The sequence below is a fragment of the Camelina sativa genome, chromosome 13 (assembly GCF_030686135.1).
Source record: "Camelina sativa cultivar CO46 ecotype springtype chromosome 13, ASM3068613v1".
Lineage (NCBI taxonomy): Eukaryota > Viridiplantae > Streptophyta > Magnoliopsida > Brassicales > Brassicaceae > Camelina > Camelina sativa.
The window spans coordinates 3,441,744-3,455,826 of record NC_141892.1 but is presented as its reverse complement, the minus strand read 5'-3'; the positions used below and the strand labels follow the sequence as shown (position 1 = coordinate 3,455,826).

Genomic DNA, 14,083 nt, shown 5'->3' with positions numbered 1-14,083 from the left:
CGTATCAAAAAGAGTAAAAATAAAATAGCCAAAAAATTCCGACGACTACTACACGATATTGGCGATTGCAATGTTAAAAATGACGTCATCGTTCATGACGCAAACTTGGGAGAACTAATCTGGTGCGGGAGAAGCTCATCAAACTATCCAATCACAAGTCATGATTATACACAACTTCCACCCCAAGAAATGCTGACTTATCTACAGCTTGTATGTTCCATTTCAATATCATCAATAATAAAAGTAATGGCTGCTGAGGAATAAAAAATATTTAAAGAAAAATACAAAACACACACAAAAAAAACAAAACCTTAGTGGTAAGTAAAAGGAACAAAAGCGATAAGATACACTGAGACACAGGTGATTAACGTTTTTGACACATAATAAAAATAAAAAAGGATCGGTCAAATATCTACGAGTGACGAAAGCAATGACAACAGCACAAGAGCTTTACCCAAGTCGACATCCAATCAGTTTACGACACGTACATACATATCCAGCTGGCTGCGGTCAGCGTTGAAAAGAAAACGGTCGTGTTTTATTTTTGCCGCACGTGCTTCATAACCCTCCCCCCGCTCGTGTCATCTCTTTTTTTTTTTAATTAAAAAGTTAAAAAAATTTCGGCGATTCTCGTCCTTATAAAACCTTCATCCCCTCACTCACATATCCTCGATTACAATCTTGAGCAAACCATAGAGAGAGAGAGAGAGAGGAAGAGGAAGAAGAAGAAGAAGAAGAAGACAAAAAAACAAAAAAAAACTCAGATCCATCAGCTGAAAGTTGAATTTTTCCAACCCAAAGAAAGAAGTAAGCAAGAGAGAGAGAGAGAGAGAGAGAGAGAGAGAGAGAGAGAATGAATGAAGGCGGAGCTAAACTTGCCGGCTGGATTCCGATTCCATCCAACGGACGAAGAGCTTGTCAAATTCTACTTGTGTCGGAAATGCGCATCGGAGCAGATCTCAGCTCCTGTTATCGCTGAGATTGATCTCTACAAGTTCAATCCTTGGGACCTTCCAGGTACTAACTTTACTACATCTTTATCGCCAAACCATCTTCGAGAGAATTCGTTTGTTTTAATTTTGAGATTTTGTTCTTCTTCTTCTTCTTCTTCTTCTGCTTATTTTCAGAGATGTCTCTGTACGGAGAGAAAGAGTGGTACTTCTTCTCACCTAGAGATCGGAAATACCCAAACGGTTCTCGTCCTAACCGGGCTGCTGGAACCGGTTATTGGAAAGCTACCGGAGCTGATAAACCGATTGGTAAACCCAAGACGTTGGGTATCAAGAAAGCTCTCGTTTTCTACGCTGGTAAAGCTCCTAAAGGGATTAAGACCAATTGGATCATGCACGAGTATCGTCTCGCTAATGTCGATAGATCAGCTTCTCTTCACAAAAAGAACAACCTACGAGTATGTTTTTCTTCTTCTTATTCTTCTTTCTTAGCTTTATCTTTATGTTTCAATCTTCTTTAGAGATTCGGTATTAACTTTGTTTGTTTTTTTGTTACACAACAGCTTGATGATTGGGTTTTATGTCGGATATACAACAAGAAAGGAACTATGGAGAAGTATCTCCCTGCCGATGAGAAACCAAGGACCACGACAATGGCTGATCAATCATCATCTCCTTTTGATACTTCGGACTCGACTTACCCGACATTGCAAGAGGATGATTCGAGTAGTTCCGGTGGTGGTCACGGTCGCGTGGTGTCACCAGATGTTCGGGAGGTTCAGAGCGAGCCTAAATGGGGAGAGCTTGAGGATGCTTTGGAAGCTTTTGATACTAACTTGTTTGCTGGTTCCATGGAGTTGTTGCAGCCTGACGCTTTCGTTCCCCAGTTCTTGTATCAGCCTGATTATTTTACTCCCTTCCAGGATCCGCCTGAGCAGAAACCATTCTTGAATTGGAAGTTTACTCCACAGAGTTAAAAACCAGAAGAGACTATAACTTGTTTGCCTGTACTGTTATGATATGCCAGAGAGAAGAGTCTCATCTCAACTCATCCCTGGTTGTTGTTAGTAGTGGAGAAAAAGATTGTAGAACGTTTATAGGTGCTAGCATCCATGTCTCATTAGTAGGCAAATTCTTGTTATTTCATGACAAATTTATATGAAAATATTCAAATTCTTCAAGATCTTGCACTTATGCCCCTATGCCAGATACTGATATAAATTCTTGTTAGCATCCATGTCTCATTAGTAGGCAAATTCTTGTTATTTCATGACAAATTTCTATGAAAATATTCAAATTCTTCAAGATCTTGCACTTATGCCCCTATGCCAGATACTGATATAAAATATGTAACCTAACCTTTACAAGAAAATTTTGAGGTTCATAATCTTAAGCGAGGCGATTTCCTCACTGCTGTTGTTCCTATGTCTCCGAGTCTTTTCATTCTCGTTTTCTTCACCTGTGGTTTCTTTTGTGAACAATGATCTCTTCCCTTCTGTTCAGGCTGTTTGGAGGTTTTTCCAGATCCACTAATCCCACAAGGAGTTTTCATCTTGGGATCATCCTCTTTGCAGACTCCTTTGCTTATTCCTTCGATTTCACCTCCTGGATATTCAGAATATGGAACCACGGTTTCATCACGGGAATCGATGAACTCAGATAGCTGGCTTTGTATCTTTTGGGCAACCTTCCACAGTTCTCTGCAGCTTTCCTGTAGATATAGAAAATGCGACAACAGAAAGGGATTAGAACTAGTTTTTTCATCAGCTCAAAAACACATCAGTGACATGAAGTAACAGGGGTTTTCGACCTCACCATTGATAGAGGCAAACAAGAAACATCATTCATTTCTGAAACATCTGTGTTCTGCTGGTCTTTCTCTCTGCACTGTTTCAGCATTTTCCTATATTTTTCCAACCCCGGAAGAGGAACATAAAAATCTTTCAGCTAATTCAAAGATGAGTAGAAAAGCAGGCAAAAAGAGATTGGGGCTTACTCTAGGGCAATGATATTGTTGCATGCTTCGGTTTGGCACTCCCAAAGTTTTTTATATGCTTCACTCTTCACTTCCACACATGCTTCTTTCATCGTGTTAGATGTCCTGCACAGTTTTGCTTTTCTCTGTTTTGAGCTTGTTTCCATTCCTTCTTCACCCGACTCTTCTACCAACACATCAATTTTCCCAACAACTACTTCATATAATTCACCTTCTTCACAGTTAGCTTCAATCTTACCTTTAGTCTCGCTATTTTCAAGAGCCAGTTCTGGTTCTCCAGTAACTCCCTCTCTCCTAGTAGTTTCAACAGTCGAATCCCTTAAACCTGCTTTGTCTCCATTATCTTCTGTGTGCCTTATTTCAGTGACGTTAATGGCACAACATGCTTCACGTTGGAGGCTGGTTTGAGACTCAGTCAAACTCTGTTTCTCCACTGAATCAACCTTATGATCCACAGACTTCAAAATTTCAACACATTCTTCCTCGCTTTCGAGAGTCATAACCTCATTCCCAGCACGCTGATCATTACTTCTCGCTGTAATCACAGCGCTCGTATTTCCAGCATCTGTGGACACAACAGTATTATTCTTCTCTCCGGGGAGAGAGTAACAGTAGTTGTTGCAGTCACAAAGTATCTCTCTTTTCTCCACAAGCTTGGCTAGATGATGAGTGAGCAAACTCGTGTGAGCAAATGGCAAGTTCTTGTACTTGGACTTAATAAACTCAGATATGGCTTCTTCACGCGAGCCACCTTCTTCATTCAAATCCATGATAGCAACAAATATCATCTGAAACAAATTTATTATAGTCATAAGAACACAGCAGAGATAAGTATGTGTGTGGTATATTTGCACATAATAGATGTCATAATTTCATACATACAGCGGAATAAGTGGGATGATCAGGAGTACGGGATAAACACAGATCCAAGAGTTTCTGTTCGAAGAATTTAGTCTCAGGAAGGGAGAAGCCTCTTGAATTCGCCAAATTCATCATAAAAGCTCTCAGATTCTCAACTTTTCTTTCATGTGCCTGTCCGTCAACAAAAATTATTCACAGTTAACATTCAGATACAATGCATAAAACTATGGAATCGAGCAATCTATAGCTTATGCACAACTCAAACATTACATGATCGTACAAAATTTTCCAACGAGATCAGAATAACAAACAGATCCATAAAATTACAATCAGAAGACTCCGAATCACAGTAAATAGAACGTAATGTAAGATATACATTAGTGATGTGAAACCCAAACGTAAACCCACAAACACGTTGATAGATGCTGACGAACTAAGAAAAATCCCTGGAAAATAAGCGGAAGAGTAGAAAACTAGAATAAATTACATCGAAACGAAGAAGATTAAAAAGCAGGAGTTACACACCATAGGCACTAATGTAGCAGAAGCCGCCATGGGAGAAGAAGAATCGAAGCTCTGCAAGTGTTACGCAGAGTCGGCGCTTAAAACCCTGAAGGCGAGAGTGGGTTAAGGAAGGAAAAACTTGCCATTATTGTGATGGACAAATTATATCAAATTAGACCGAATTAAACCAATCGAGATCCAAATCAAGTATTTTATTTGATTTAAACCGACCGGTTATGTTTGGTTTCCGGTAAAAGCTACCCTAAAGAGGAAATAAAAAGAGCCCAACGAAGAAGATCACAGAAACCAGAAAAATGCTTCCACTAAAGCTTGCTCGATCTCTTCTCCTCCACGAGACTCTCAATCTGACTCATAATTCCGGTGATACAAACGACGGTAAAGAAGAAGAAGAAGGAGAAACCAGCATCCGGCAAATCTTAAGCTCCTACAAGCAATCAAAAACAACCCGATCGAGATCCGAGAAGAAGAACACGAGAAATTCGAAAACCCCATTGCTCTACTTCGTTCCAACACGAGAATTGATCTCAGATACTTACCGATTAGCCACAGTAGCAAGAGATCTAGGTATGGATTTGTACCCAACACCATCGCTCTCTCACATCATCTTCTCATTCCTGCCGCGGGAATCGAAATCGCCGTCGCCGTCACCTTTCTCTTCTTCTTCGCAACCTTCGACGTGGTCCTCTTCGGCTTCGCTGTCGTCGACTCTCTCGTGGTCACTCCCGAACGGCGCAGTGATGCTCTCATTCCCATCTCTCTCCGCCTCATCACTCTCTCACCTCCGATCCTTCGTCTCCCTCTCCAACGGTCTCTTCAAACTCGTCTTCTCCTCCTCCTCCGCCGCTTCCGCCGTGGAAACATCTTCTTCCTCTGCCTCGTCATCCGGATCCGTTAGCAATTGGGACTGCTGCTCCGTTTCTCTCTTCTCGAGAATCGCTAACAAACGAATCGGATCGATGGAGAGTTTCTCGAACGCATTGGCTTCAAACGGATGGTCGATTTACAAGACGAAAGAGAATCATCATCCGTCGTCGGAGGAATCTACTAGTAGCAATACCGGCGGGGGATCGGTGTATCTGTTTAGGAAAGTGTATACGGGTCGGATCATGAACCGAGAAGGAAACGGGTCGTGTAGAGTAAGAGAGCTGAGACTACCACAATTGGATTTCAGGAACGCACCTCTACGGATTCTACAGTATTTGATGTTGATGACCGATGACATCTTCTTCCTTGCGTAAATTTGGTATTGTTTTTGTTTCTTCTATGTATGTAATCTTCTTTCTCATTGACCAAAATCTGATCTTTTTTTTAGGCATATGTAACTAAAATACAAATTTGAAAGATTTGACAACAACATTGAAATAGACTAATACTTGAAGTTCATAACAGTAGATTTATATTCTAAGCAAGTCCATATGTGAGTGACTTGTAACAATTACACAACAATAAAGTTTTTGACTCTTCTAGTACGTCTCCTTATATATTTGTTTCTTCAACTTCCCCCTCGTATTCTTGTAGACTTTCTTCTCTTACTTATGGGCCTTTTCCTTTGGGAGATTTTGAGTGCGGTGTACCCCTAGCCGGCGGCGGTATACCTGGTAACAATATGCTCAAGTTAACTTTACATTGAACATATTCGGACAAATATGGCTTTGAATTCCGGTTTAAGAAATTTACTTATGGGTGGTGGTGGACTAGCCGGAAACTCATTAGCGTATCCAGAATTTGGAACCCTGATAGGGACTAGAACCAAAAAAAGAAGTTAATTAAACATTATGTAAGTGTTGGTACGTATATATAATATCCATTTGTGGATCAAAAAGTATATGAACATAATAGAAAAATTCATCTAACTACAATTTTCTATGTTTTGCTTTCCATAACCATCAAAAACTCAAACAATTTTGCGTTAAGAGGTTTAAGTTTTTGTGTTCATCAGTATATAAACACAAACAAAACAAACGCAAAAAGCAAACATTCGAGGCTATAGTTGACACCCGTTTCTTGCTATAACAAGTCACAACGTATATTACAGCTTCAAACAATTGAACGGGTAATAGCAGTTACGCATAGAGATGTTAAATACTGACGTGGGTGGGGGTAGCGTTTGGCCTCCGTGACACCGAATTGAGAAGAAAGACATAGAAGCAAAGATAAAAGAAGAACAATTACATATGGTTTCTCTTTAGCCATTTTTAACTTGATTTTCTTTGTTGCATAATTACATTCCATGAATTCATGGTATTTATAGAGATACAGGAATAGAATGGAGTGTCGGATTCAACTCACCCAGCTAAATTCCAATTTAACGCGTTTTTATCTTATACACTAACTAACGACTCTATATCGGCCATTCTTTCTTTTGCTATCCAACAAATGCTCAAGACTTTAAAGTCCATTTCTTGTTTTTAGACAAAGAGTCTATAATAGTTCCAAACACAATAATTTGTGTTTGTCAGTTAAAACTTAAAATATATATTCTAGTTTATCTTCAAAGTAGAACACAGTATTTTGACTGTTTTTTGTCCTCAATTAAACTTACTTTGAAAATTACAAATGCAAACACAATCACACACGAAAATAAAAGATTGAGTAAATAAAGATTCAGGACTAAGAGTATCATTATCATAATTACAATTTCTTTTAACCAGAAAACAATAACATACGGGATGCAAGACAACAACATGGTTGTGGCCTTGTGGGATGGGAAGTTTTTGCTAAAATACCATCTTCATTCAGTTTGCTTTCTTCTTTCTTTTCAGTCTTTTTTGATAAGAGTAATTAATTGTACATTTTGTGTCTCAAAAGAGAAATAACGTAAATGATATTGACAGAGACCAAAAAAGAGTAGTAAGTAACACGAGGATAAGGATGATGAATAATTTATCATGTGGAGGAGTGAGAAGCGTGTGAACGTGAAGCCCAAATGCCAAACACAAGAAACCAGAAAACGAACAAGATTGCCCAGTACCGTGCTGGTCCGTACCTGATTCTTGTCAGCACAACCTGTTTGTTGTGTGTTTTAAGTTAGTTTTCTCATTCGACATCACAGATTTAAGGAACAAAAATGAAAATGAAACTTTCACTTACGAATCTGAAGAAGATGACTACTGTTAAAGCACAGAGACCACCGAGAAGTATGTGAAGTCCACTCTTTGCAGTTCTCTGTGCAAAGGTTTTTGAAATATCATCCTATCAGCCTTTTAACATTCTAAACACAGAGGATTATATGGGACAATCAAAGTGTGATCAATACCTTTCCAACACGAGGAGCAATGAGCCAAGCCAAAGTAACTGTGAGTAATCCAGTAGCGAGTAGTATTCCGGTACCTTCAACCGCCCATTTGGTCGCACGGCTTTCCATAGGCAAGATATCAAAGTTTACTACACCCAAAGGTTGTTCAGATGTAACCTGAGAAGGACCCGCCCCTGCAGCAGCAGAATTACTACTATTGTTGTTGTTGTTGTTAGAACAATGAGGACCAAACCATAACGAAATCTCACTAAGCCGTTGCCTTCGAATGGCTGCAACTGCATCAGGATCAATCCCTGAAGAACTCGTGTTGTTATTAACCGCTACAGGATTCGGATCTCCATCAGCTGTTCTTTCTCTTAGCGCTGCGTAATCTTTCAAGGAGATTACCACTTTGTTGAAATCAACTGTTCTTATATTCTCTGCGGTTTTACCGCATATTTCACAAACAGTTGATCCGTGGTTGACGAACCATTTCAATGCACAAGCGTAGTGTACCAAAGCAAGATCGTTTTTGCAAGAACATCCGAGTTCTAGCAACGTATCTCGATGCTGCCACGCACCCATTTCAATATCGTCGTTTGAGCAAACGAAAACTTCTCCATCGGGACTTATCAGTTCTATGAATCCACTGGGTTTGACAACCGAGCTTTTCTGATCAACAACGGTTTCTTCACCAGCATTGCTTTTACAAGGATCTGAAACTGGAGGAGTGATACCCAAAAACCCTAAAGCAGCGTCTCCTCTTCTATCGGATTCTGAACATTGGCACACACGGCAAGTTGGTAAACCCGTGTCTTTGTCTGAACTGTAACGTGGTGCCTCATGTTCTTCGTTCTTGATAGGTGGAGAACCGTGATCACTGACTCCACAGTTATTAGTCTCCAACTGATTCTCTTTACCCATCAAATCCAAAAGCAACCAAAGAATTGAGTTTTTCTTCAAAACACCACTAAAACCATAACTCCAAAATCAAGCCCCTTTATAGCCCACCTCCTTGTAAACAATTATACTCCACAGACATAGAAAATAATACCTTTTGACAGCTCAAGAACACGTTTCCTCATCTAACAAAGAACCTTTACAGCATCTATACGAGAAGACACAAAGCTCCTGCAGTAGCAAACATACAAAACCGCCAGATTTAGCATAATCTCGAAACAGGTAGTGAGATTATACAACAAACTGAAAACATATGTAAAGACAAGAACACAAAGGAGAGTCAAGAAACATGACAGGAAGCAAAACACAGACAAAAAAAAAAATGGAATCAAGCTTAAAGAAGTATCAAGAAGTTTTGTCTGTACCACACAAATGAGAAGAAACGTCTAACAAGAGGCGAATAAGACGTAGCAACTAAAATATATTAGTAAGATCAAACCAACCTATCAGATCATGAGAAGAACCACTACTAAAAAAGACATCACATAGAAAAGATGTCTGCAAATCAAAAAGATTGATTTTTTTTTTTATATGTAGATTGTAACGGAAAAGATATCAATAATGAATAAGAAGAAGACACCATTAACTCTATAATAATAAGAAAAAAGCTTCAAACAAGGATTCCACCAAACTCCCACTGATGAATAAAGAAATTAAAGATTTTTAAAAAACTTATTCAGACCCAAAAAAAAACAAAAATCGTTACTTTCATAGAGGGTTGCTCTCCTTCATAAGTTATATATACACACTGCCTCCTCAAAACATTAGTGATCTCTTAACTTTATACAGAATTACAGAACAAAAAGCAAAAGGGTAATAATAATAAAAAAAAAAGATCTGCAATTGCAAGTAACAAGATCAATTCAAAACACAAGCTTTCGAGTATTGCAAGAATCAATACTAATAAAGTAGTACCTCCGGAGAATCTGGATAGAGATCGATAGATGATACAGAACAGAAAATAGTAAGAAGAAGCGAGAGAATCAAGGCTCTTCCAAGAAAGAGAACTCAATGCGTATCTATCTCGGCGGCCTAAAAGTAAGGGAATTTGGGAATTAGGTATTGGGATTTATCAAAGGAAAGATAGAAATCTCATCCTTGTCTGTACAAGGGAGCTTCCGTTTCAGATTTTTTGTTTTTTTTCCTTTTTTTGATGTTGTTGTTGTTCGACTGTTTTTTTTTTTTCTTTCTTTCTTTTTATTTTATTTTGCTTTTCTAAATCTATTTTACTCTTCTTTTTTTTTTTTTTGGTTTGTAACAGAAGTAAAAGTGATTAAGTTTCTCTTCTTTTTGCCACTAACACCAACCATTCATATTCTGAAAAGTGTAGATTGTTCTTTTTCTTTAAAAAATAACCTGTTCAGATTCCCACTCAAACAGGTTAAAAAAGCAAGCGAATAATTTAGTACTCCAGTTTTGCCTTGAGAATTTGATCTTTTAAATTCACCATAGACCTTTGCTTTTACACTAGAATTTGACTTATCACAAGAACTCAAATCAGTAGCGAGGTCACTGTTGACTAGAGAAAAGCGTATAAAGTGGTAAGGATTAGTTAAAACCAGTAGGTAAACGAGAATAATTATGACTTATGGGTGGGTCAAAAAATCAAAATTTGGTACATAATGTTTTTTGTTTTCTTTACAATATAGTTGTTGAATAACAGAATTATGAAATATTTGACTACATGTTCATTTTTGTGATTTTTACCGCGGTGTATATATATTTTAACCGGATCGCATTTTCGATAATCGCAAGTTTATAACGCTAGTCTCAACCGCGTAATTTTGGCGGTAGGAGCGTTTTCTTCTTTTATAGTCGTCACACCTAACAATAGTACAAATTGGGTGAGAGCGTGGAACCCAAAACATCCATAAGAAAACGAGAAGCCTCAAATCACTTTCCATCTCCGGCACATCTTCCGGCGACATAAAATTTGTCACCAATCAATGGCCGTTCTCTCCTCCGTATCTTCTCTCTTACCCTTCTCTAGTTGTACGTTACTCTTTACCTCAACTCAGTTTGGTTATATTCTTTGTCTCTTTGTTCTACTCTGAATTGTCGAATCCACTTCCCGATTGGAATATTTTTGCCGGTCAATTATAAAAATTTAGATCAAAGTGTGAAACTTTTGATAGCTTGATTAGTATCAAGATGGTTCGATTTGATGATCTCTGTGTGGAATCAAAATAAAAGATATTATCTTTTTGAGAAGACCCTTATGATTCCTTTGCTTACTTCAGTTTCAGATTGTACTGCTTTCTCTAGTCTAAAGATGAAAGATTGAAACTTTTGGTGTTATTTTCTTAAATGTGTTTCAGATGGGGCAAATAGACTAACTAGTAAAGCCTCTTTAGCTTCGATAACTTCTGGATTCAATCTCTCTTCTCGTTGGAACTCAACCAGAAACCCCTCTAGGTTACATCTTTCGAGAGCAGTGACAAACAACAGTGGTAACACAGAGGTTTCTGAGAATGAAGCAGCTCCAAGGACTTACGCATGGCCTGATAACAAGGTTCATACCACTCTAGAACGATGTATGAGGTTTCTCTAAGTTTCAAATGCGGAGATTCCACAACTTAATGAATGTAAAAGCTCTCTCTCTCTCTTTACAGAGGCCAAGGGTGTGCATCTTAGGTGGCGGGTTTGGAGGATTGTATACAGCTTTGAGATTAGAGTCGCTTGTGTGGCCTGATGACAAAAAACCCCAGGTGATGTTTATGCTACTTGAAGCAGTCTGTTGCGTAAGACTTATGTTTTGAATACATTGTAATGTTCTTCTATTTATCAGGTGGTTTTGGTTGACCAATCCGAACGTTTTGTGTTCAAGCCGATGTTGTATGAACTTCTCTCTGGAGGTAAAGTTTTAGTTTCTTTATGCTCGACTAATCTTTGATACTTCTGTTTTTTATGTGTGTTGATTTAGTGTCCAGCTCTTTTGATCTGCAGAAGTTGATGTGTGGGAGATTGCTCCCCGTTTCTCGGATTTGCTTACAAACACGGGGATTAAATTTCTCCGAGATAGAGTTAAAACATTGCTTCCTTGTGACCATGTAGGAGTGAATGGGTCTGAAAGTTTTATTACTGGAGGAACCGTCTTGCTTGAAAGCGGTTTTAAAATTGAATACGATTGGTACTATGTTTTACACAATCCCCATAAATTCAATGCAATCTATCTCATCTTTCTTGTCTCCAAACTCTAATTATGTGTAATGCAATAAAACGATGCATTTAACTCAGAGATTTGTACTCATTATCTTTCTTTTCTACAGCCAGGTTGGTTCTTGCTCTTGGCGCTGAATCTAAACTCGATGTTGTTCCCGGCGCAACGGAGTTGGCTTTCCCATTCTACACTCTTGAAGATGCTATTGTAAGAGTTAGCACTACTTCAGATTTTTGGTTTATGAAAAATATTGAAACTGATTTGGTCGGGTTGATATGGTTTTTGCTTTGGTTTAGACTGAATTGTACACTCTTTTTTTGACTAAATCGTAACAGTCATTATGCTATTGCAGAAGCTTAACGAAAAGCTGAGTAAATTGGAGAGGAAGAATTTTAAAGACGGCTCTACCATAAAAGTAGCTGTTGTTGGCTGCGGTTATGCAGGAGTAGAGTTGGCCGCTACCATATCAGAGAGACTGCAAGATCGTGGAATAGTGCAGTCCATAAACGTATCAAAGAACATACTAACATCAGCCCCTAATGGGAACAGGGAGGCGGCTATGAAGGTACCTTCATTGCCATTGCTTCCTCCATTTCACTAGACAGAGTAAAAAGATGGTAATAGTATCCTTTTGGATTGTTATTAGGTCCTTATGTCGAGAAAAGTCCAGTTACTCTTGGGATATCTTGTTAAATCCATAAAGAGAGCAAGCGACTCAAAAGAAGATGAAGGATATTTGTTAGAGCTTCAGCCTGCAGAAAGAGGATTAGAGAATCAAACTATTGAAGCGGATATAGTGTTATGGACAGTCGGTGCTAAGCCTTTGCTTACCAAACTAGAAGCCTCGGGTCCGAATGTCCTTCCTCTGAATGCTAGAGGACAAGCGGAAACAGACGAGACACTCCGTGTTAAAGGACATCCACGGATCTTTGCATTAGGTGATTCTTCTTCTTTAAGAGATTCGAATGGAAAGCTTCTTCCTACAACAGCTCAGGTGAGAAGAGAAAAAAATTATAAACAATCCACAATTTTATCACATTCATGCTTTAGAAACTGAATCAGAGTGACATGGAATTCAAAATATTTCAGGTTGCTTTTCAAGAAGCAGACTTTACTGGCTGGAATATATGGGCAGCCATAAATAACCGACCTTTATTACCTTTCAGGTAAAACTACTAGACTTTTTACTGGTCTGTGTACTGAAAACAGAACTTTAAGCTCTGTTAAATCTCTTTTCAGGTTTCAGAACCTAGGTGAGATGATGACTCTTGGAAGATATGATGCTGCTATTTCGCCAAGTTTCATTGAAGGGCTTACGCTCGAAGGTCCAATTGGTCACGCAGCAAGAAAATTGGCGTATTTGATTAGACTACCAACTGATGAACACCGGTTCAAGGTCGGTATTAGTTGGTTTGCTAAATCTGCTGTTGATTCAATTGCTGTACTTCAGAGCAATCTAACCAAGGTGTTATCTGGTTCGTGATCTCCCTGTTTGTCTTGTCTGGAGATTAAATCGCTGTTGTATGAAAGACAAATTTGTCACTTTGTATCCTTTACTGTAAAATCATTGTATCCAATGTTATTTAACCAATCAAATTTTCAAATTTACTTTTTCATCCATGTGAATTTCGATTTTGACATATGTTATAGTGCTACGAATTCATAGCTCCGGGAATCGGGTTATTCTTGTCAATATAATTTGTTAAAAAGTTGTATGAAAGAGTGGTTTCTAACAATATGTTTATACGCACATCTATTTCTTATGGGTTCAGATAAATGAGAATGCATCATATATGTAAAAAAAGAAAATCCTGTTTGTTCGTATTTGATGAGAAGCTAAGATTTATCAAAATATACAGCATGCGTCAATATAATTTGTTTTTAGACGGTTAATACATTAATGCATCTTAGAGTTTCTTAAATAAATGCAAGTATTATTCATATTCATATCCTAATTTTTGCGTATAACATTATGATAGCTTCGAGCATACATTTTACCGTTATACTTAACAGTATCGGTATTTTTTTTTTCCCACAGTAAAATTTTGTATCGGTCAAAGATAATGATAATGTATAGCAACCAACTTTGGGCATGTTATAGTGTTCGCAACAAGGAATCCATCGCTCTCATATCCGATTATTCAGTCAGTATAATTAGTCAGAAAGTTTATTATAAAAAGTAGTCTGACACAATTGTCAAAAATGAGTTTCAACTAGGTCTAGTCCGCATGGGGGTGGGCAGGAGTGCGACGGTCCAAGACTCTTTTTTTGAAAAAATTTATATACACAAAACCATACAAAAATCAAAGAGGATTTGTTTTACAACTACAGTTGCATTTATTTGTTTTATAATATATGGTTTTATGTATATAAATCTTTTTTTAAAATGGGTTATT

General features: G+C 38.1%; 5 protein-coding genes and 1 long non-coding RNA gene across 8 annotated transcripts; 3 read left to right on the top strand and 3 right to left on the bottom strand.

Annotated features, from left to right (window-relative positions):
* Window positions 1–671: 671 nt before the first annotated feature.
* Window positions 672–2,131, top strand: LOC104734913 (protein ATAF2). Its single transcript, XM_010454594.2, is given in 4 exon segments — window positions 672–1,017; window positions 1,128–1,408; window positions 1,514–1,789; window positions 1,791–2,131. Coding segments are annotated over 4 exon segments (828 nt in total). The 5' UTR covers window positions 672–857; the 3' UTR covers window positions 1,902–2,131.
* A 63-nt stretch (window positions 2,132–2,194) lies between these two features.
* On the bottom strand, window positions 2,195–4,492 carry LOC104734910 (uncharacterized). The gene is made up of 5 exons (XM_010454590.2): window positions 4,333–4,492; window positions 3,829–3,978; window positions 2,947–3,734; window positions 2,766–2,853; window positions 2,195–2,661 (listed from the first exon to the last, which is right to left on the bottom strand). The coding sequence occupies exons 1-5, from the start codon at window positions 4,360–4,362 to the stop codon at window positions 2,332–2,334; spliced, it is 1,386 nt and encodes a 461-aa protein (XP_010452892.1). The 5' UTR covers window positions 4,363–4,492; the 3' UTR covers window positions 2,195–2,331.
* Window positions 4,493–4,625: 133 nt separating this feature from the next.
* On the top strand, window positions 4,626–5,720 carry LOC104734911 (uncharacterized). The gene has a single exon (XM_010454591.3). It carries the CDS (start codon window positions 4,626–4,628, stop codon window positions 5,568–5,570), a length of 945 nt encoding a protein of 314 aa, XP_010452893.1. The 3' UTR covers window positions 5,571–5,720.
* Window positions 5,721–6,041: 321 nt separating this feature from the next.
* LOC147929169 (uncharacterized) lies at window positions 6,042–6,558 on the bottom strand. Its single transcript, XR_015577849.1, has 2 exons — window positions 6,423–6,558; window positions 6,042–6,075 (listed from the first exon to the last, which is right to left on the bottom strand). It is a non-coding gene; the product is annotated as an uncharacterized LOC147929169 (long non-coding RNA).
* Window positions 6,559–7,043: 485 nt separating this feature from the next.
* Window positions 7,044–9,755, bottom strand: LOC104734912 (uncharacterized). Of its 2 annotated transcripts, none has more exons than XM_087481065.1 (5): window positions 9,443–9,755; window positions 8,622–8,698; window positions 7,589–8,481; window positions 7,423–7,497; window positions 7,044–7,338 (listed from the first exon to the last, which is right to left on the bottom strand). In XM_087481065.1, the coding sequence occupies exons 2-5, from the start codon at window positions 8,650–8,652 to the stop codon at window positions 7,219–7,221; spliced, it is 1,119 nt and encodes a 372-aa protein (XP_087337191.1). In that variant the 5' UTR covers window positions 8,653–8,698; window positions 9,443–9,755; the 3' UTR covers window positions 7,044–7,218. The 2 variants fall into 2 exon arrangements, with proteins under 2 accessions (XP_087337191.1, XP_087337192.1); XM_087481066.1 differs by lacking the exon at window positions 9,443–9,755 and adding an exon at window positions 8,893–9,239.
* A 558-nt stretch (window positions 9,756–10,313) lies between these two features.
* LOC104734909 (alternative NAD(P)H-ubiquinone oxidoreductase C1, chloroplastic/mitochondrial) lies at window positions 10,314–13,303 on the top strand. 2 transcript variants are annotated; one of them, XM_019234322.2, is made up of 10 exons: window positions 10,314–10,519; window positions 10,846–11,039; window positions 11,140–11,235; window positions 11,316–11,382; window positions 11,474–11,657; window positions 11,801–11,894; window positions 12,040–12,252; window positions 12,334–12,681; window positions 12,777–12,853; window positions 12,927–13,303. In XM_019234322.2, the coding sequence occupies exons 1-10, from the start codon at window positions 10,474–10,476 to the stop codon at window positions 13,168–13,170; spliced, it is 1,563 nt and encodes a 520-aa protein (XP_019089867.1). In that variant the 5' UTR covers window positions 10,314–10,473; the 3' UTR covers window positions 13,171–13,303. The 2 variants fall into 2 exon arrangements, with proteins under 2 accessions (XP_019089867.1, XP_087337190.1); XM_087481064.1 differs by having other exon boundaries at window positions 10,320–10,519; window positions 11,797–11,894.
* The last annotated feature ends 780 nt before the right edge of the window (window positions 13,304–14,083 follow it).

Bases quoted from the DNA above. Each gene is read 5' to 3' on its own strand.
- LOC104734910 (XM_010454590.2), bottom strand. From the start codon at position 4,362: ATGGCGGCTTCTGCTACATTAGTGCCTATG. The intron at 2,854-2,946 runs GTAAGCCCCAAT...GGAAAAATATAG, and splicing joins AACAATATCATTGCCCTAGA to GAAAATGCTGAAACAGTGCA. The intron at 2,662-2,765 runs GTGAGGTCGAAA...CTATATCTACAG, and splicing joins CTTGTTTGCCTCTATCAATG to GAAAGCTGCAGAGAACTGTG.
- LOC104734911 (XM_010454591.3), top strand. From the start codon at position 4,626: ATGCTTCCACTAAAGCTTGCTCGATCTCTTCTCCTCCACGAGACTCTC.
- LOC104734912 (XM_087481065.1), bottom strand. From the start codon at position 8,652: ATGAGGAAACGTGTTCTTGAGCTGTCAAAAG. The intron at 7,498-7,588 runs GTATTGATCACA...ACCTTTGCACAG, and splicing joins TTGCTCCTCGTGTTGGAAAG to AGAACTGCAAAGAGTGGACT. The intron at 7,339-7,422 runs GTAAGTGAAAGT...CACAACAAACAG, and splicing joins TAGTCATCTTCTTCAGATTC to GTTGTGCTGACAAGAATCAG.
- LOC104734909 (XM_019234322.2), top strand. From the start codon at position 10,474: ATGGCCGTTCTCTCCTCCGTATCTTCTCTCTTACCCTTCTCTAGTT. The intron at 11,236-11,315 runs GTGATGTTTATG...TCTATTTATCAG, and splicing joins CTGATGACAAAAAACCCCAG to GTGGTTTTGGTTGACCAATC. The intron at 11,658-11,800 runs GTACTATGTTTT...TTCTACAGCCAG, and splicing joins TTTAAAATTGAATACGATTG to GTTGGTTCTTGCTCTTGGCG.